This window comes from Podarcis gaigeae (assembly GCF_964106915.1).
Source record: "Podarcis gaigeae genome assembly, chromosome: 3".
In the NCBI taxonomy this organism is placed as follows: Eukaryota; Metazoa; Chordata; class Lepidosauria; order Squamata; family Lacertidae; genus Podarcis; species Podarcis gaigeae.
The window spans coordinates 8,307,793-8,329,924 of NC_139680.1; the positions used below are offsets into that span (position 1 = coordinate 8,307,793).

At 41.8% G+C, this 22,132-nt stretch overlaps 1 protein-coding gene across 3 annotated transcripts in view; it reads right to left on the reverse strand.

Annotated features, from left to right (window-relative positions):
- The window catches only part of NEK5 (NIMA related kinase 5), a 24,273-nt gene extending 3,092 nt beyond the window's left edge, over positions 1-21,181 (reverse strand). Inside the window, exons 1-21 of one of the 3 annotated variants that reach the window (XM_083730228.1) lie at positions 20,979-21,181; positions 17,711-17,848; positions 17,337-17,433; positions 16,541-16,638; positions 15,201-15,284; positions 14,550-14,620; positions 13,793-13,879; positions 12,640-12,694; positions 12,161-12,361; positions 11,368-11,434; positions 10,023-10,162; positions 7,444-7,640; positions 6,320-6,386; positions 6,027-6,134; positions 4,602-4,685; positions 4,195-4,302; positions 3,927-4,007; positions 3,507-3,569; positions 3,139-3,262; positions 2,515-2,640; positions 1,248-1,385 (exon numbers count right to left, since the gene is read on the reverse strand). In XM_083730228.1, the coding sequence (XP_083586354.1) occupies positions 1,248-1,385; positions 2,515-2,640; positions 3,139-3,262; positions 3,507-3,569; positions 3,927-4,007; positions 4,195-4,302; positions 4,602-4,685; positions 6,027-6,134; positions 6,320-6,386; positions 7,444-7,640; positions 10,023-10,162; positions 11,368-11,434; positions 12,161-12,361; positions 12,640-12,694; positions 13,793-13,879; positions 14,550-14,620; positions 15,201-15,284; positions 16,541-16,638; positions 17,337-17,433; positions 17,711-17,827 (2,113 nt within the window). In that variant the 5' untranslated portion in view covers positions 17,828-17,848; positions 20,979-21,181. Of the gene's footprint in view, positions 1-1,247; positions 1,386-2,514; positions 2,641-3,138; positions 3,263-3,506; positions 3,570-3,926; positions 4,008-4,194; positions 4,303-4,601; positions 4,686-6,026; positions 6,135-6,319; positions 6,387-7,443; positions 7,641-10,022; positions 10,163-11,367; positions 11,435-12,160; positions 12,362-12,639; positions 12,695-13,792; positions 13,880-14,549; positions 14,621-15,200; positions 15,285-16,540; positions 16,639-17,336; positions 17,434-17,710; positions 17,849-20,912 lie in introns of all 3 variants that reach the window. The other 2 variants (XM_083730229.1, XM_083730230.1) reach the window with 2 other exon arrangements.
- Between the last annotated feature and the right edge of the window lie 951 nt (positions 21,182-22,132).

Sequence of the window (22,132 nt, forward strand, 5' to 3'; positions counted from 1 at the left end):
AGGTAGCCCACCGAGAACTGCCTTCCAAATGTGGGGCTGCTTCCAAATTCACAATTTTGCATGCCTTGCATAAAGACACTCTCTCTGTTTGTGTGAAGTGGTACTTCCAGGTGGGTTAGTGGACAAGTGGTCACTATTGCTAGCCTGATAGAGGTGGCCCCTTGCTCAGACCAAGGATTCAATGAGACCACCTTTTTTAATATTCAGGAACCAAACTTCATATAAGCTCAGTGAGGAATAATTCTGCTTGAAACACTGAACTGAGCCTTCTGCTGGAATTGAAAAATATATAAGACTCTACAGCAGGCTTCCTCAACCTCGGCCCTCCAGGTGTTTTTGGCCTACAACTCCCATGACCCCTAGCTAGCAGGACCAATGGTCAGGGAAGGTGGGAATTGTAGTCTCGAAACAAGTGGAGGGCTGAGGTTGAGGAAGCCCGCTCTACAGCTTTCTCATAAGGTCCTGGATAGGCATCATTAAGTTTGGGATTACTAGGCGATCTTTCACATTGTTTCATTACCGTGAAGCTTCTTAACTTTCCAATTTATCCTGCAATTGATAGTTGGTTGTATATGATGTTTGGGCACAATTTTACTGTAGGCAACTTTCCCCATTTACTTCATGCCTACGTGTTGTCTTTATATCATGGTATGTTAAAAATATCATGACTGATTGTTTTCAAACCATCCTGTTGTTTTCTTTATGCTCAGTATTGTGTACTGAGCTATGAACTGTTTTAGGGCAGTTCAAGCTTCCACCCTCAATCTGTGTGCTTGTTGTGCGTAGGTTAAGTGCATTGATATATTCAGTAAGGTAAAAGGTAAAGGGACCCCTGATCATTAGGTCCAGTCGTGGCCGAATCTGGGGTTGCGGCACTCATCTCGCTTTATTGACCGAGGGAGCCAGTGTACAGCTTCCAGGTCATGTGGCCAGCATGATGAAGCCACTTCTGTCGAACCAGAGCAGTGCACGGAAATGCCGTTTACCTTCCCGCCGGAGCGGTACCTATTTATCTACTTGCACTTTGTGCTTTCGAACTGCTAGGTTGGCAGGAGCTGGGACCGAACAACGGGCGCTCACCCCGTCGCGGGGATTCGAACCACCGACCTTCTGATCGGCAAGTCCTAGGCTCTGTGGTTTAACCCACAGCGCCACCCGCGTCCATGATATATTCAGTAGCTGCACGCAGTGTCAAATAAATCTCAGATGTGACTATCAAGTAGCAAAATATGTAAGTAGCAACTTACTGTGTTCTTCGGCTTGGCATAAAGTGTCACTGGAGCATTCTGCTTCAGCTAGCATGTTCATCAGTGTCCCAGGTGATTCTTGGCTCCATTTTCTCCTGTTTTCAGGGAATTCTGGAGGCATCAAGCTAACCTGGCCCACTGAGAAATAATAATACATTAGTTCACTCACTCTGCATTATCAAGGCTTTCATGTAAAACTAGCCCCACTGCATTTCACCTCCAAATGTCAAGAACTTTCTGCCTTCTGCTTCCTCTCTTGCTCCTGTACAGTGGTACTTCGGGTTACAGACGCTTCAGGTTACAGACTCCGCTAACCCAGAAATAGTACCTCGGGTTAAGAACTTTGCTTCAGGATGAGAACAGAAATCACGCAGTGGTGGCAGCGGGAAGCCCCATTAGCTAAAGTAGTGCTTCAGGTTAAGAACAATTTCAGGTTAAGAACGGACCTCCAGAACGAATTAAGTTCTTAACCCGAGGTACCACTGTAATCATAATTCATCCTTCTACAAAGGTGCATTCATTTGCCGACACTTTTGCTCAGGCAACAGCACCGTGGAACATTTTTTCCAAAGACAAAATATTTGAAGGACAGGAAGATGATAGTTTAAAGTATTTCTAAACTAAGACAAAACAAGTCTTAGGGGTCTCTGGTGGGTTAGGAGGTTCATGAACCATTTCAGAAAACAGCTGAATACAGCTGAATGGATGATGACTATAGAGATAGGGAGGGAATAAAGGACGGGTTGCAGACCTTTTCAGACAAAACGTAGAATTCAAATAGCTCTGAGCAAGCACACTAGGCTAGGAATGGTCAGGAAACAGCCTGCTCATAGTCTAGCTTAGCACCCACAAGAACCGTATTTTTTGCTCTATAAGACTCACTTTTTCCCTCCTAAAAACTAAATGGAAATGTGTGTGCGTCTTATGGAGCGAATGCAGGCTGCGCAGCTATCCCAGAAGCCAGAACAGCAAGAGGGATTGCTGCTTTCACTGCGCAGTGATCCCTCTTGCTGTTCTGGCTTCTGAGATTCAGAATATTTTTTTCTTGTTTTCCTCCTCCAAAAACTAGGTGCGTCTTGTGGTCTGGTGTGTCTTACAGAGCAAAAATACGGTACTTTTTTAGGGATGCCTCTCTTGCACTTTGGGAACTATGGAAATGATATTTCAGGTCACAGTAGGGCACCCTTCTGAAATGCCCACTGTATTTCACATTTAAAAGAACCAAGTGGAGTCAGTAACATTCAGAAAATGCTTCCCAAGAGATTACCTGCTTCATCCATGGTAGTGGATGTAGAGGAAATATCTGCATTTTCTAGAAGATTCAGAAGAGTCTGTGGGACTGATGTTTGCCAGTGTTTTCTGTTTATTATGGCATCATCTTCATTGTCACCACCTAAGGGAAAGGAGATTACCTTCAATTGCTTTTAAATCTAAATGGATAAAAATCTGGTGTTAATTATGAGACACAAAGGTCCATTGGTTGATTTTTCAGCACATATATTGTAATGAAGTTATGCATGGAACCCATTCTTGTTATATACTGATTACAGTGGTACCTCGCAAGACGAATGCATCGCAAGACGAAAAACGCACAAGAAGAAAGAGTTTTCCGTTTTTTGAGTCGTTCCGCAAGACGAATTTCCCTATGGGCTTGCTTCGCAAGACGAAACGTCTTGTGAGTTCTTGCGAGTTTGTTTCCTTTTTCTTAAAGCCGCTAAGCCGTTAATAGCCGCTAAGCCGCTAATAGCCGCTAAGCCGCTAATAGCTGTGCTTCGCAAGATGAAAAAACTGCAAGACGAAGAGACTCGCAGAACAGATTAATTTCGTCTTGCGAGGCACCACTGTAATGGGAACAGCACACCAAAAAGTCTAGCAATTTAGAGAAGCACACCTGTTTCCCAACACTGTAATTCTAGTAGTGCTTTGTCTATATGATCATCACAGATGTTTGTCAGTTTTTTCTTAAGGTTTTCTCCATCTTCAAAAGTTAGGGCTTCATTAAGTTTATCACATTCCTAAAATCAAAAGAAACAATGCACATTGAGAACTTACTCAATTCATGCACATAGGCCCACATGCAGCAGTAAACCACCGTCAAAAATAAATTACGGCTTTATGAATGAGGAGTGTGCTTCTCCACGGTATTCAATCATTTATCTCGGCCTCTCTTTGAGCATAACAATCTATGAGGCTTAGCTTGTTTTTCTCCAGGTAAACCGTTTTCTAGGCTAACCTGGTATAACATATAATAGCCCATACCTCTTTCTCTTTCTGGAAATCTGAAACACCATCTTTCAGATCAATCTGAAACTTTACACCTCCCTGAAGAAAATAAAAAAGAGTTACCAACTATCACAGATATACATTTTAAAGAATCCTCATGCCATCATCTGAAATACAGGCAGAGGAGAGCATGATGACACTGATTGTCATTCCTCCGGTCCAAGGGAAGGCAGCAATCCACTCATGTGCTTTCAGTTTTTCCTCTCTCTTCCCCAGTATGGGATTTTGTGGAAGAGTAGATTAGGAAAGAAGATAGGAAAAGACAGCATATATTTACCTGAAATGGCCATCACATGCATGATCATCACTGGCTGACATAGTCACCTGAAACCCCATTTTCAGAGCTACCAGTATACAAAGACCGGACAAAATGAAGAGAATAATATTTTCTTTAACCTTTGCTTTGTGTTTTCTTTCAAGGAATTTTTCCTCCTGCCAGTTATGTACTCCAATTTGTTTCAGGTTTTGCTCAAGATCCTTGTAAGACACACACACACATACAAAAAAAAAAAAAATTAACAGGCACAGTTACTTCCAGTCAAAAATGAAGTATGCTTGTATTATATTTTGATAAAGCACAGTCAACCATATTAAAAAACTGTGACCTTTTACATTAATGTAAACATTTCAACTATCATATTGTACCATACATAGGTGCTAATACCTGAACTGGTCCATCTTGTCCTCCAGGAATAATATAATTATAAGTAGGTTGGTTCTCAGTCTTTCCCTGTTTCACAATATATGTTTTGTCCTTTATATTTTTATTCTCCTTTAAAACAAGAATATATTAAATTAAAAATCGAAAGAAATAGTGATACATGTGTAGAATTGCTTGTGCATGCAGTGAGAACTTTGAATCCTAAACACTATTTGCTCTCACACCCAAAACTCTTGTCAGTCCTATTGACCACTAAAGGGGCAGAATGGATTTCAACTGCTAAAATCCTCCCACTACAATAGTCTAAATAGAAGGATAAACAACTTCAGCATAATTACTATCAGTTTTCCACATCTTGGAAAGGGAGGTGTGAGAAAGCTGTAGTAAAGGTTTGGTGCAGTGAAATTTACCTCTAGAGATTCTGCTTTACGTCTAATTTCATTTACTTCACTGTGGTACTGCTGACGAATCTTCTGCAGCTGTTTCAGGTACTCCTGTTAAACATTATCAGATTTTTTAAAAATGCGTACCCACAGGAAACTTTAGAAACAACATGCTATATCAGTAACAGCATTAACAGCAAAATTTTATGCATGTCCATTCAGGAATTCCATTGTGTTCAGGAGAGCTTATATGATGTGTAAAGGACTTTAGCAAATATCAGTACAGTATTTAAATATGTACACACACACACACACACACACACACACACACCTATGAAGATTTTAAGCTTTCTTAAACAGCAGCTTCCCAAGCATGACGGCACACTACTTTGGGAACGAAATGACCTTTCACTTGCATGAAGTGGTCTGCTCAAAAATAATAATAAATTTATCTAAGTAGCTGCCAAACAGATAGATGGCATATTAAATAAACAAATGCCAAAGCCTTTGAGAACACCTAAAATAAGTAAAAGAGCAATCCAAACTCCAATCCAAACTCCTGGCAGCAATTCCTGGTAGCTGGGCTGGCTACCTTGGCCAGCCCAGCTCTGCCCCTTCTCCACCCTCTCCGTTCCCAAAATGTCCCATATTGGGGGCTTTAGGCCAGCTTCTGCCAGTGAGAATGCTGCCATTAGTAGCTTCAGACCACATGTAGTTTAAGCAGGTGTAGCTGGGAGCTCTGTGATGGCAGCTTGACACACCTGGGCAAGCTGAGCAGAGGGGGCACCTCATCCAACCCCCCCTCCCGCAGCACGGTGGATCACAGATATGGATTGCTCTACTCCACACAAGACCCCAAAAGCTAAGACTAGAAGATATAGCACTAGTTCTAAGCAATCCACCATTAATTGCCCTGTGCTGATGGCTCCAGAATGTATAACTACTTCTGTCCTAACCAATAGGGTGGTGCTTAAAGGCAACGCCGCCTATATTCCCATCCTAAAAAGAACGCCTGTACTATGGTTTTGCAGTAGATTTACATGGATAAATGTGAATCCTATGGGACGTGGGTGGTGCTGTGGGTTAAACCACAGAGCCTAGGACTTGCCAATCAGAAGGTTGGCGGTTCAAATCCCCGCGACGGGGTGAGCTGCTGTTGCTTGGTCCCTACTCCTGCCCACCTAGCAGTTCAAAAACACGTCAAAGTGGAAGTAGATAAATAGGTACCGCTCCGGCGGGAAGGTAAACGGTGTTTCCGTGTGCTGCTCTGGTTCGCCAGGAGCGGCTTAGTCATGCTGGCCACATGACCCGGAAGCTGTACGCCGGCTCCCTCGGCCAATAAAGCGAGATGAGCGCCGCAACCCCAGAGTTGGTCATGATTGGACCTAATGGTCAGGGGTCCCTTTACCTTTATGTGAATCCTGCCCTCAGCATCTGCATACTCTTTCTTACCTGTTCTTTCATTTTATTTTTTTGAGCAAAGGCTCTCAACTGCTCTTCCTTCATCTCCTGATTCTGCATTTGAAAATACTGCCTGTCAGCAGAAGATGGACGCAATCCCTATATGCAAAATAATGGAAACATACAAAATGTAAACATTTCTGAACCCACCCCACTGAATGGAAAAGTAAAATGTAGTTGGAGTTTTTTTCCACGCTAGTGCATTTTAAAATGTCACTCTATTTGCCCTTCCATTGCTTATCGGTTTCAGTTTGTTATTCTATCTTATTGGAAAAAATGCTTACAAGTTGCTTTTCTACTTTTATCTTGTATTGCTGGGCATTGTATCGTCTCTGAAGATATTCTGCAGGCCTGGAAGATACAGGAACATCAGCAAAAATCTGAAGCTGGATTCCAAGTTTTATTAGCAAACTGTACTGAATACAAAAACTATAGATTAAAAGGTTAAATTGGAAGTGTAACCTTTTCACACTGCTTCTCTATTGTTCAGTCATAAATGGTCAAGCAATCCCATACTCTCCCCACCTGAAGCTGAATAATCATCAACCACATTTATGCCCACAGGATCAATTCCATCTGAGGGACGGGCACTGTTATAGGTGACACGTTTTGTTTTGCAGTTGTAATAAATTTATCTTTTAGTATCTTAGCACTCATATTTTGAAACTCCATGTCTACTGATACCAGATAGGCACTGTACAGTGGTACCTCGGGTTAAGTACTTAATTCGTTCCGGAGGTTTGTACTTAACCTGAAACTGTTCTTAACTTGAAGCACCACTTTAGCTAATGGGGCCTCTTGCTGCTGCCGCGCCGCCGGAGCACGATTTCTGTTCTCATCCTGAAGCAAAGTTCTTAACCTGAAGCATTATTTCTGGGTTAGCGGAGTCTGTAACCTGAAGCGTATGTAACTTGAAGCATATGTAACCTGAGGTACCACTGTACTTTTTTCGGCACCTGCTAAAAACATTTTTGTTTAGGCAAGTCTATCTAGACTAGTTGATGCTGTTATGTATTTTAATCTGGTTTTGGCTTGTTGCTGATTTTTTAAAAATGTTTTAAATATTTTTGTAACTTTTTAAAACTGATCGTGCTGTTTTTATTCTTTTTGCCAACCACTTTGAGGTTTTACTACAACTGAATTGAATATAAATGTTATGCAATAAATAAAATAAATGCTGCTGCCACAACGTACGTTGCAGACGAACCTGCTCATATTCAGTATCACTTCAGAATTTCAAAGTTGAACATGAGCTTGAAATCAATGAGCTTTAGTTTACCTAATTTGGTGTGGGATCAAACTGAAAGCAAGCAAGCAAGCAAACAAAATCTTGCCAATTCTTACACAGTCAAGAATACCCATGTCAAAATCATGAGATATATCAATATTCAAGAAAAAAACACCCTACCAGTGAGGTGGTGGTGGTGGTGGTTTTTGTCCTTTCTGCTTATAATACTCTTCCAATCTTTCGCTGATACAAGGATCATCGCCCTGCTCAAAGGGCCTTTTCTGCAAGTTTTCAAGTTTCATATAATAATGGCCATAGTGCCCCCTCATTCTGGCAGCTTCTGATTTCCCACACATCTTCAACCGAGGACCCCAGGGCTGGAAACATCATACATATTAAAATGATGAAGGCAAGAAATCCACTTTCTCTGAAGTTATCCTTTTGCTAAAGCGTATTGCTAAAGCACATCCCTTCCTGGGCCTAGTGATTAGCACCCAATGGTACACTTTTCCATACTCTCCAACATTTCTCTGAAGAAAATAGGACGTCCTATTCCATAATAATAATTTCACTATTTATACCCCAGCCATCTGACTGGGTTCCCCAGTCACTCTGGGCGGCTTCCAACATATATAAAAACATAACATTAAACATTTAAAAAACTTCTGCATACAGGGCTGCCTTCAGATGGCTCAGGGATCATATAACTCCATACCCTTCAACGTTTCTTGGATGAAAATAGGGATGTCCTAAGGAAAAATGGGACATTCCGGGATCAAATCTGGGACTGTCCCTGGAAAATAAGGGCACTTGGAGGGTCTGCCATTCTTGAAATTGAAGAAATTTGGTCCTGATCAGTGTCTGGACACAAGACCACTAAGAACTTCATTCACAATTCAACCTTTCTGATGAGAATCAGGGTATAAACATAAAATAGCAAGCATATTCCACTTCCCATTCTTCTGCTTGTGCCGCACCGTATGCTTTCTCTTTTTCTTCTTCAAATTTTTTTATTCATTTTATAACACAAATAAAGAACACAAACAGAAAAACAAACAATACAAACAAATTCTTGTCCTTATTTTTCTAAACATTGTTAAGTGGGCTTCCCCAAGTCCCACCTATCTGATTTTCATTTTACTTCATCTTTAGCAGTTTACATATATCATAGTTTCTAGCCATCTATTTTTTTTAATCACACTTAAAATAACTTCATATTTTATCGCTTACCAATAATATTATTTTAAAATACGCTATCTTCTACTTCTAACCCTACAGCCTATATCCACTTCCAAAGCTATTCTAAGATTTAAATATTAATGTATTTTTCCAAATATTCCTTAAACTTCTTCCAGTCTTCTTCCACCGTCTCTTCTCTCTGGTCTCGGAGTCTCCTGGTCAGTTCGGCAAGTTCCATATAGTCCAACACCTTATGCTTTCTCTGTGCACACAGCATTCTGCTAAACAATATTTATGACTCCTATCAATTCATCTCATGTGAACCCATTAACTCCTTTGGCCTGCTGATGGGCTAAACAACTGAATACCACAAGTGCCTAATCATTCTCCGTACCCCTCTGGGGCAATCTCATTAGGCACTCACACCTTCCTCTTGATCTAACTTTAAGAAGGAAAGTGAGTACGGTAATTTGCAAGTGCTCAGGGACTTTTTATATTAGTTGTGTGATCTGGATCAAGAGTGATGTATAACAGCAAAGTGTGGCTTGCACATCCATTTAAAGAGATACGGTCAAACGAGATACAGAACATAGCTTTGAATCTGCTACTTGGTTGTTGTTTTTTTAATAAAAAGGTGAGAATCCTAACAGCAGCTAAGAGGGACCATTATATAGATTAGGGCCTCAGAATTGCTTTTCAGTTTTTAAAAAATACAAGGGCAGAATGAGGAGAAGAATTCCAGAATCAGATTCAAAGACACATATAACCTCACATCTAGTTTGACCTTAATTTGCCTATTTTTCAAACACTGTTAAATTAGTCGGTACAGGAATAATAGACCTGTGGCCTTCCTGATGGTGTTAGACTCCAGCTCCCATCAGCCCCAGCCAGCATGACCAATATTTAGGGATAATGGGTACTGGAGTTCAGCAACACCTGGAGGGTCACTCATCCCTGAATAAGTGCCATCTACTGGGTGGCGCTGTGGGTTAAACCACAGAGCCTAGGACTTGCCGATCAGAAGGTCGGCAGTTCGAATCCCCACGACAGGATGAGCTCCCTGCTCCTGCCAACCTAGCAGTTCGAAAGCATGTCAAAGTCCAAGTAGATAAATAGGTACCGCTCCGGCGGGAAGGTAAACGGCGTTTCTGTGCACTGCTCTGGTTTGCCAGAAGCAGCTTAGTCATGCTGGCCACATAACCCGGAAGCTGTACGCTGGCTCCCTCAGCCAATAAAGCAAGATCAGCACCACAACCCCAGAGTCGGTCACCACTGGACCTTTACCTTTACTGCTGCAAAGTGAAAGCACATGACAAATAAAGAACTCTATTAAATAATTACTGTACTTTTCCATCTATAAGATGTCCCCATGTATAAGACACCCGCTCTTTGGGGGGGACTCAAATGGGGGAAAAATGTATCCGTGTATAAGACGCCCCCTAATTTTTGACATTATTTTTAAGGGGAAAAACTTCTTATACATGGGAAAATATGGTAATTACCAAGAGAACTTTAATTACTACTACTACTATTATTATTATTATTATTATTATTACTACTACTACTACTACTACTACTACCTGATTAATAGGATGCTGAGGCCTTGAAGGAGCTTTCCATTCATTTTCATACATTATTTCTTGTTTTCTGGGAAGCATCTCCAGCTTGATTTTGGGTGAATGACGATCATGGATTCTTGATTTCTGAACTTCAGGAGCTCCTTTGATAATTCAATTAAATAAGGTTTTGATAATTATTTCCAATATCATACTCCTATGCCCCTCCCCTTTAAAACCCCAGAATGACCAGCAGCATACACTGAGTTGGGAATCCTGTTTGGCACCAAATGTGCAGTTCGGCTCCAATTAAATATGCTCCAAAATGTGAGTACTCAGGTAATGAGAATTACTCCTGAAAAATGCTTCCTGAAGTACCTACCACCATCTATTTCTATTGATCTAAAACATTCTTCTAGTTCAAAGAGAAGGGAACTGACATTACCTGGCTCAGTCTACCTCATCTGGGAAAGGGTGTAGCGTTTGCCTCTGTGGTTGGTGCACAATGCACTGGCAATACATAGGCCCACCTTTTACTAGAAGATGCATAAAATTAATGCTACCTATAACAGCAAAGTAATCATTCTACCCATGTGTTACACTTTAGATGACAGAATCGGAGGCCTGAATTTATTCGAGTGCAATGCTTATAAACAATATATAAACTAAAGTTTCACTCTCTTGGAGAGAAAACTACACCTGACTAAAGCAGTTCTGTGATCTTAAGAGCTCCCAGCTCAATCGTTGCAGGAGTGTTGCTGCTGATCATTCCCCCAAGCTGGCGCCGCTAATTTGACAACGACAAGAAACCAAGCTTTTAGTGTCACCAGCCCAGTTCAACAGAGATTCAGCAGACCTCTTCTGTTTCGATTTTTAAATGCCTGCTGAAAACTTTCCTATTCCGTCAGCTTATGCAGGCAATTAAGAATACATACTACCACAGTAGTTAACTGATTTTGTCTTTTTATATGGCTTTTATTTTATGGTTTTATGTAGTTGTTCTGAACCACTTTGATACGTTGTTTATTAATTAGTGTTATATAAATATTTCTATAAATACATATTTAAAATACCTGTTGATCCTACTTCTTACTTACAGCCCCAGCAGATTTGGGCCACCACCTCAAAAGCACAACTCTTAAACTAGAGCCCTATTCAGTAACAAACACACATCTGCTCAATAGTTTTGATGCCACCATGTCCCCAAGGGGAAGGAATATGCATATTCATTATATAGCATCTTCACTGAAATTTGACTAATTATCTCAGTACCAATACCCATTTAAAACAATTTTTTTTCTCTCTCTCTTAAGCATTATGCTTTCATTTATATATATGTATATATAAACCTTAGTGAGCAACAGCTTGCCTGATGGCAGTGAATCTAGTGACCGTTTTCTGTGAATGACGGTGTGGCTGAATTCTTCCTCCATGATCTAAAAGCAAATATAACAGATTACACACACATGCATATCTATCTATCTATCTATCTATCTATCTATCTATGCTACATCTTTGCTAAGTGGTGATTCACTAGTGTCCCAATGCACCCAAAGCTGCTTGCTCATTCTTCAAGGCAAGAGGGAACAAACATCTTGCCTTTATCTAAAAGAGTGTCTTCCTCAATATCAACTATTTTGGGGCCCTACAATCAGTAGGGAATGACCTGTTGGTGGTGGTGGTGGTGGTGGGTGCTGCCCAGTTGGCACTACCCCATGACAGGCCCTTTTCGGTGGTGGTTCCCCATTTGTTTAATGTCCTCCTTGGTGAGGTGTTTCTTTCTCCCTTGTTATTAACTTTCAGAAAGCATTCAGAAACATTTCTGTTCACCTGGGCATTTGATGGCTCAGAGATACCATTCCCAGCAACTATTTAAAAATGTTCTTCATTGTTTGGAAATATAGATTTATTTTTAATCACCCTGTTTTACCACTTTGGTGTTTGCCACGCTGGGCTCCTTTAATAAATGCAGTTAATAAATGCATTTTCCTGCGGAAAGCAGCAATTGATGTCAGACAATCCCACTCCTCGAATGTGAATTCTACACATTCACCTTAAATGTGACTACCATGTGCAAAGTGAAAAGAGGCAGGAGTGTGAAGGTTACCAGGGAAGGGTTTTCTCATTTGTTTGGATTTTCTGCAGCCACAGCAGACACTCACCTCAGGGGGCAGAAAATTCTTTATTTGCTTCTCCAAAAAGGGCTTTTTCAAAATGGAGTTGATAGAAGGGCGATCTCTTGGAGATGTTTTAAACAGCTGGGATACTAATGTTCTTAGTTCATATGAATACTTCATAGATACTGGTGTGAAATAGCCGCTGCAGATCTTCAGCACAAGTTGAGGCAAACTCTTGCCTTCAAACTAAAATATTAAAATACAGTCATGAATAGTAGCTGCCAAGTGAAATGTGATGCTTAAATAAAAATGTTGACTCAGCATCTTTTCTGGGGAAAATATCACCATGTGGCCCAGGAAAAACCCCCTCAGATCTATAATATCCTTCCTAGGCTGTCCAAGATTTAGAAAGCATCGAAAGTTACAATTCTAACTGCTGCCTATGAAAAGTTCCACTTGAAACGTTTTCATTCTTAGTAAATATTATATTAAACAACTTACAAATACTCTGCTAATGTACTTACGGGGTGCTTTAAAGTACAGAGTTCATATAATACACAGCCAAGGGACCATATATCTCTGTAAAAGAAAGAAATCACAGCATGGGGTGGGGAATCATTGTAAAACAAGAATATCCATCTCAACTCTGCAGTCAATAAATTAATTCATACTGTTCGTTGAAAAACAAATACAATTCACAATATATATAGTCACATCCTAGGTTCCAAATTAAGAAGCTTTCTTAATAATAAGGATGGAGATATAAAGGATGACAGAGAAGTTGCATAAAAGAGAAATAGAACAGTTAAGCTTCTAAATAAACCTCAGAGAGAGAGAGAGAGAGAGAGAGAGAGAGAGAGAAGTCTCAGTATTACTTGCAATATGTAAGGATCACCCATGATGTTCAGTAGATGTCATTTTTTAAAGGTAAAGGGACCCCTGACCATTAGGTCCAGTCGTGGCCAACTCTGGGGTTGCGGCTCTCATCTCACTTTACTGGCCAAGGGAGCCGGTGTACAGCTTCCGGGTCATGTGGCCAGCATGACTAAGCCACTTCTGGCTAACCAGAGCAGCGCACGGAAACGCCGTTTACCTTCCTGTCGGAGCGGTACCTATTTATCTACTTGCACTTTGAAATACTTTCGAACTGCTAGGTTGGCAGGAGCTGGGACCAAGCAACGGGAGCTCAACCCGTCACGGGGATTCAAACTGCCGACCTTCTGATCGGCAAATCCTAGGCTCTGTGGTTTAACCCACAGCGCCACCTGCGTCCCGTATGTCATGTTTACATGACAATTAATGCCTGTTGGGGTGGTGAGAGGATCCTTCAAACATATGAGCTTGGCAAACCTCTAAGAGCAAAGGTTTCTCACATTTGGGACATGGCATGTCCAACATGTAAGCAAGGAGTGCCTGGGCAGATAGATAGGCCATTGGAAGGCAGAGGCTAAACCTACAATTAAGAGATTTACTATCCACTCCTGAAAAAAGGCCCCCTTATGGGGCAATTCCAGCTGTCTAGGAGGAGGATGGAAAAGGTATGGTCACAGAATCACAGAGCTGGAAGGGTCACCTAGTTCAATCTTCTTTGCCCAACATGGGGCTCAGACCCATGACAACAGAGAATTCCTCCCATGATGTGGTTGAAATATGTGCGTCAGAAATATTCAGACTCACGTTTTGTTGTTATACGGCTTGTTCTCACAGATTTCAGGTGACAAGTAATATGGTGTTCCTACACAGGTCCGAGCAAATTCCATAGTACTAAAGGAAAGCAACGTTGAAAAATAATGGTTTTGACCAGTAAGTTTGTTATATATAGGGAAATTGGAGAAGGGGAAGCAACTATACATGCCTACATCAGTTCATCATTTGGGTACTCCAGGAACAAATTAGAACACTACTTATACATTTCAATATGTAACAGAAAATCTGTATTCCAACCAACAGTGACATAGGAACCCTCAAATAAACCAGGATCAAAAAATGTGATTTAAGATCAGTTTGCTTAATAATCTGTTAGACTAAACCATTGTTTCCCTGGTTTAGATATAAGAGGAAACTGCAGTTTATTCAAAACTGAATTTGGAAGCTTTTAATTTGCTTCCCTCATTTATTTATTTTTTACATTTATATACCACCTTTATCTTCCAAGGAACTGTGGTGAACACGGTTATCGTCCTCAAATAAATGGTGCTTGATGCAACCTCTTCTCTTCATTTATTGTAAACCACTTTGAGGTTTTTTACAATCAAGCGGTGTATGCATTTTATGAATAAAAATACAGTAAGGATAAATCATTGTTTAGAGTTAGCATCAAAATAAGGCCAGTCTACATCCCACTCTCTAAACATTTCACTATCTAAAACAAAGTAATCCTTTTCAGACATAGCACGGAAAGAACAATGTTGAGAGTCCATAAAATAATGCTTACTTGCTCAGCATTCTCGCAATCCCAAAGTCTCCAAGTTTTGCTATCACTCCATTATTGCTGAGAAAAATGTTCTGCAATCCATAAAAGTGATGATTTATATACCGCTTAATCACAGCTGACTCTAAGCAGCGTACAAGGAATGTAATAGTATGAAAATAACAATTGTTTAAAACTGCAAGATCAGAATTCGGTTAAAATGCTTCTGAAATAAAGGCTTCAGTAGGCACTGGAAGTTCAACAAGGAGGGTGTTTGTCAGCTGAAAGGGAGTTCCATAAAAATGGAATCCACCATACTTTATAAGTCAAAACTTGGCAGCCAGTGCAGTCAGCCTGGAGTGGTGTTATATGCTCAAACTGTTTTGCACCAGTGAGCAATCTGGCTGCTGAATTCTGCACCAGTTTCTGAACTATCTTCGTGTGTAATGTACTGCAGTAATCTAATCTAGAGTTTACCAGAGCATAGACAATAGGCATTAGGCTATCCCTATCCAGATAGGGGCACAGCTAGGCCACCAGTTGAAGCTGATGGAAGGTGCGCTGTGCCACTGCAGTCACCTGAGCCTCAAGTGACGGCAATGGATCCCTGTCCAAGAACAGTTGTAGTTGACATACCAACCACAACTGGGGAAAAGCACTCCCCCTTTGACTTACCTGTGCTTTTACATCTCTGTGCAGAATCTTCCTGTCATGTATATGCTTCAGTCCTAAGGAGATTTGCACAAACCAACTCAAGATCTATAGGCAAAGATAAAATGTGAATACCCCATAAACCACCACCACTGTGATTTCTAAAAAATGATGAATTTAATATCGTATACAATAGATATCAGAAAAAAATAAGATATACAGTGGTACCTCGGGTTAAGTACTTAATTTGTTCCGGAGGTCCGTTCTTAACCTGAAACTGTTCTTAACCTGAAGCACCACTTTAGCTAATGGGGCCTCCCGCTGCCGCTGCACCGCTGGAGCACAATTTCTGTTCTCATCCTAAAGCAAAGTTCTTAACCTGAAGCACTATTTCTGGGTTAGCGGAGTCTGTAACCTGAAGCGTATGTAACCTGAGGTACAACTGTACATCACTTTGTCAAAAAGCAGGAAATAGGGATTCCAACCTCACTCTTGACATATAACCTGGACACAACTATCTATTTTACAAGGTCAGAACATACATTTAGACATTTAGACATCTAGCTAATAGAATCTCTGGGATTAGATTCAAACAACTTCCTAACGACTCACCCTGAGTAGCAGGCACACTTCACATTCTCTGTAGTTCTAAGTAAGCTCAGTTCAGAGTACAGTGGTGCCCCGCAAGACGAATGCCTCGCAAGACGGAAAACCCGCTAGACGAAAGGGTTTTCCGTTTTGGAGGTGCTTCGCAAAACGAATTTCCTATGGGCTTGCTTCGCAAGACGAAAATGTCTTGCGAGTTCCTGTGGGGTTTTTTCCCTCCCCCCCTTTTTCCCAAGCCGCTAAGCCGCTTATCAGCTGATCCGCTAAGCCGCTTATCAGCTGATCCGCTAAGCCGCTTAACAGTTGATCCGCTAAGCCGCTTAACAGCTGATCCGCTAAGCCGCTAATCAGCTGATCCGCTAAGGCGCTAATAGCTCTAATCCGTTAAGCTGCTTATGGGCTTGCTTCGCAAGACGAAAAAACCGCAAGACGAATGGATTCTTTTCGTCTTGCGAGGCACCACTGTAGGTCCATCTGTTCCAGTGCCCTCAACTTCAACCCAAAATTTGCACCCAGGACCTCAGTTTGAGGCCAGCTTTTTAAAGTAGAGCAGGGAACCTGTGGTTCTCTGGATGTCGTTGGATCTCCCTCTCATCCCTGATCACTCTGCCAGAGGCACAAATTATTATGGCACTAATGATTTGGTAAATAAAAGAAAATAAAAGGCAGGATGCCAATCTCCTCCTTGTCCTTTTTCTGTGATAAATAACTGAATGGAAGAATGTAAAGAAAGGCAGTTCTTCAAAATGCAAACTTACCTTGTCCTCGTCAAATAACACTCCACGCTGCAAAATTATCCTCTTCATAAGGTCGCCTCCATCACAATATTCCATAATAATATATAACTTATTTTTCTCTGTAATAAAAGGCTTATGAACAAACTTTGTATTTACAAATACAGCAATTAACTGCTTTCATGGCAACTGATATAGCAAACTTAATCAAAGCAATAAATCAGTGGGTTGTTTTAAAAAAATCTTGCCACCATCATTATTTCAAAAAATGCTTAAAGTCATTTAAAGTTTAATGTTTGTACATGGTTCCTTCTATGAGCAGTGCAGTCAGGTAATCTGTCTTGGAATAGTGATTTCAACTAAAGACCCCAAATTCTCAGGCTCACAACACCAAGACACATACTCCATGCCAAACAGATTAAGATCTGGCTATCTCCAATATACTGATATTACAGATTTTCCACCTCTTGACCCCCACCCTACACTAGGTATACACAGCATTAGGGTAACTAGAAGCAAAGGAAATATGTAGTGATCCTGTGTCTTTCAAGCATGTGCAAGGAGCAACTGTTCATGGTTCTGCATGAGAAGGTAAACCACCCAAAATTAAAGGCACAAATGATCCACTGTGAGATTGTCAATTTTCCACCACTGGGATGGAAATAATTTATTTAAATACCTTCCAAATACCCCTCTTCTACACAACTATTAAAGATAAACAATCCCTGTCCTCTTTTGCATCTGCTCACCCCGAGAGGTTTTTTTAAACAAACAAACAAGAAACAAACAAACAAACAAACAAAGCCATAGAAAATGAGACCTTGAAAGGCAGTGTAGAAAGCTACTATATTAGGGTGCTTCATCTTGGATAGAACAGCGACTTCTTTCTGAGAGGATTCTTTTTCTTTTCTTGGCATCTAAATTGGTTGAGAAACAAGGAAGGAGAAGCATGTGATTATTACTGTCACTTTCCCAGATGAAATTTAGAGACTTTATTTATACAGTATTGAATATTTAAATATCTACTTTTTTGTTTTGTTTTGAACACACATATACATAAAGATGGATAAATATAAAACCATTCCAAAACTATATCCAATTCCCTATGTCATGAATCATGAGTGTAGATGATGTACATAACATCACTCTAAAAGGTAAGCGCATTTGGGACAGGCGGGAGGAGAGATAATTTACCTTTGTTAAATTGATCTCCTTGATAACACATGGTTGATTGTTATCCTTTCCTTTAGCCAAGAATACTTTGCCAAAAGATCCTTCTCCAATCATTTTAATCACTTCATACTCATCCATGTTGTGGATTTAGAGAAATGTCTGTAAAACAAAAATATTTAAGTGATAGATACTTAATACAGTGGTACCGCTGTTTACGAACTTAATCCGTTCCAGAAGTCTGTTCTTAAACCGAAACAGTTCTTAAACTGAGGTGTGCTTTCCCTAATGAGGCCTCCCGCCGCCGCTGCCCTTCCAACGTTCAGATTCCGTTCTTAGACTGAGGTAAAGTTCTCAAACTAAGACACTATTTCCGGTTTTGCAGAGTTCGTAAACCGAATAGTTTCAAAAGTTTGTCTCACAAAGATTAAAAAATGTTGATTGGGTACAATCCGAAACATTAAGAGGATATTCACACACCTACTACATTAGAAGTGAAACGATGAAAGTTATAGATTTGGGGAGAATTGCCTTTATTAAAGATTGATTATCATCACATTGACTGTGGGAGCTACACCCATTGCATATGTCAAAGAAATATACTTCTGATTCACAAATGGCATTCAGAAGAACTCTCCTCATCCTGTCCGTTGTGAAACACACACACATCCTGTATTCCAGCCTTTGCCAAACTGGTGTTTGGGACTAAAACTCTAGCTGGGGACTGAGGATAGTTGTAGTCCAAAACATCTGGAGGGCACCAAGTTGGCAAAAGGCTGCTCTACTCCATACAATAGTTAATTAAACTGGAGTAAAATGAAAAGAGCATGATGCTGCTTGTGGTCCCAGGGTAGAGTACTGACATGTTCTGTTTTTAGATAGAACACTCTCCTGTTTAAAGGCTTCCTCTAATTCAGTGTTTCTCAAACTTGGGACATCAGCTGTTTGTGGACTACAAGCCCCATCTTCCCTAGCTAGCAAGACCAGTGGGCAGGGATGATGGGAACTGTAGTCCAAAACCAGCTGGAGACCCAAGTTTGAGAAACACTGCTCTAATTCGAAGGACAGTCTGGTTTAAAGATAAAAGGTAAAGGGACCCCTGACCATTAGGTCCAGTCATGACTGACTTGGGTTGCGGTGCTCATCTCACTTTATTGGCCGAGGGAGGTGGTGTACAGCTTCCGGGTCATGTGGCCAGCATGACTAAGCCGCTACTGGCGAACCAGAGCAGCGCACGGAAACACCGCTTACCTTCCCGCCAGAGCAGTACCTATTTATCTACTTGCACTTTGACGTGCTTTCGAACTGCTAGGTTGGCAGGAGCAGGGACCGAGCAACGGGAGCTCACCCCGTCATGGGGATTTGAACCGCCGACCTTCTGATCAGCAAGCCCTAGGCTCTGTGGTTTAACCCATAGCACATCTCTAAAAACAGACAGCTAGAGTCCTGAAGTTGCACCTGAACAGCAGATTGGTCAGATACTTCCAAACAATGGTGAGATGTCTTTTATTTCTGTTTCAATTACAGCAATTATTTCTACCATACATATTATTGTGTGCCCACAAATGATATGCAAACCGGCATCCTCTTTCTTGGATGATGCATTCATTTTTCTTTGGCTCAATGTGTAAATGGACACTCTATAACCCAAAGCCCTGGTTTGCAGTCACCTTGCTGAAATCTAAGCAGGTCTGTCAGATACATGCTTGGATGGGAGGCGCTGCCTTCAATTCCACAAAGTGGAAAAGGCTGGCTATAAAAATGTACTAAATAACACATATAATAAAAATGTGTGGAAACAAGTAAGTTTTACTCAGAGCAGACCTGCTGAAACGAATAGGCCTGAGTTAGTCATGTTCATTCATTTCAGCGACTCTACTCACGAGTAAAAAATAGTTTGATGACCACCCCAGGGAGAACAAAGTTCCATTTGCCACCCGAGTCATTCAAGATCCCCCTCCACCCCCCAAAATTGATGCATTATTCTCAAATAATAGGCCACTTGGTAGCATGAGCACACTTTTTCATGCAGCAGTTCTCAAAGTGGGAATTTGCACCTCTGGATGTGACAATGATTATCAGCAGTGCTTTTTTTCTGCGGGGACGCAGACCCCTAAACATTTTGTGAATCTAAATTTGGCCTCATTGAGGGGCAGTACTTCAATATGAGTAGGAAAATGAGAGTACCCCTAAACATTTTTTTAAAAGGAAAAAAAAGCACTGGTTATCAGACTTTGAGAAGCTGATCTCCCTGGATAGTTAAAATAACGAAACGAGTTCCAACAAACAGGGTTTTGAATAACTGTGCAATCAGTTTTGTGACCGCTTCAAATTTTTCATGGTGCTCTTTTCCTTAGCCCTTCACCCGTCGATCTCCGGGGCGGTTTGCAGCACAAAAAAAGGCAAGATTAAAAAACACACAATGCATAGTGGAAACCAAGCATACAGCGGTACCTCAGGTTAAGTACTTAATTCGTTCCGGAGGTCCGCTCTTAACCTGAAACTGTTCTTAACCTGAAGCGCCACTTTAGCTAATGGGGGCCTCCTGCTGCTGCCACGCTGCCGGAGCACGATTTCTGTTCTCATCCTGAAGCAAAGTTCTTAAGCCGAGGTACTATTTCTGGGTTAGCGGAGTCTGTAACCTGAAGCATATGTAACCTGAGGTACCACTGCAGTGGCGTAGCGTGGGGGGTGCAGGGGGGGCCGGCCGCACCGGGCGCAACATCTGGGGGTTAAGGTTAGGGGGCGCAAATCCATGGGTTAGGGGGTGCAAATCCACGGGTTAGGGGGCGCAAATCCACGGGTTAGGGAGGCGCAAATCCACGGGTTAGGGAGGCGCAAATCCACGGGTTAGGGGGCGCAAATCCACGGGTTAGGGGGCGCAAATCCACGGGTTAGGGGGCCCAAATCCACGGGTTAGGGGGCGCAAATTACTTGCCTTGCCCCGGGTGCTGACAACCCACGCTACGCCACTGTACCACTGTATTGAAGGGGACAGGTTAGGTTACCCAAAAACCTGTGTAGTCACACACACACACACCCCTAGCAGGCCTCAAGACTTTCAAATTACTTTCTCTGAGGATTTAAAAGTCTTGAGGCCTGCTTGGGGGGTGACTACACAGGTTTTTGTCTAACCTAACCTGTCCCCTTCATTGTAGGATAGGGTAGCGGCGAGCAATGGGGACCAAGAAGGCAGTGCACCCCGCCCCCCACCCCACGACGTCGCTGCTTTAACGGAAAGAGGGTGGCGGTTGAGGCGGCGGCCTCGGGAAGGCGACTCTCCGTTTTCCACGCGCGGGTTACCCGAGTCGGGTTGTCTCCAAAGCGGGGCGCCCGGACGCCATGGGGTGGGCGGTGGGGCTAAGCGCGTCCCTCCTCGCTCGTGAAGGGAGCAGGCCTTCTCCTGCTCCCCGCCCTCCGCGTTGCCAAGGCGACGGAGAGAAGAAAGACGCGCGAGCCGGTTCCGCAAACGGCCGCTCTGTGAGGGCCTCGGCCGGCCCGTGAGGGAAGGTCTCCTGCGCAGCTGCCACCTACACGAAACACACAAACACCCCTGTTATTGTTTAGTCTTTAAGTCGTGTCCGACTCTTCTGTTGTTGTTTTCTAATAGATATCTATTAAGATTTTAAAAAATTATATTAAAAACAAAACATAACAACAATACAATCAAACACACACACAAAAAAAAACCAAGTATAATTTCATTCCCTTATTTTCTTATACCTTACTTTCCCGACTTCCCCATACCTCCCCTCTCTGTATTCAAATTTCTATTTTATGAATTCAGCAAATCCTTTCCCTTAATTTCATTTAGTTTTTAACCCTTCTTTTCTTACTACTTATCCAATCCGGCTGGAAACCACACAGCTTCTAAACCAACGTCATTCTAACATTCATTAACTTTGCAATATTTCTTGAGATAGTCCTTGAATTTCTTCCAATCTTCTTCCACTGTCTCTCTCCCCTGGTCTCGGATTCTGCCAGTCATTTCTGCCAGTCCCATATAGTCTATCACCTTCATCTGCCATTCTTCCAAGGTGGGTAGATCTTGTGTCTTCCAATACTTTGCGATGACCAATACTTTGCGATGATGTGTCCGACTCTTCTGTGACCCCCATGGACCGTAGCTGTCAACTTGTCCCTTTTCTTGCAAGGAATCCTATTCGGAATACAGTGGTACCTCGGGTTACAGACGCTTCAGGTTACAGACTCCGCTAACCCAGAAATAGTGCTTCAGGATAAGAACAGAAATCGGGCTCTGGCAACGTGGCAGCAGCAGGAGGCCCCATTAGCTAAAGTAGTGCTTCAGGTTAAGAACAGTTTCAGGTTAAGAACGGACCTCCAGAATGAATTAAGTAGTTAACCCGAGGTACCACTGTAAGGGAATTTCCCTTTAAAAAAAGGAAAATGTTGACAGCTACACCATGGACCAGAGCATGCCTGGCA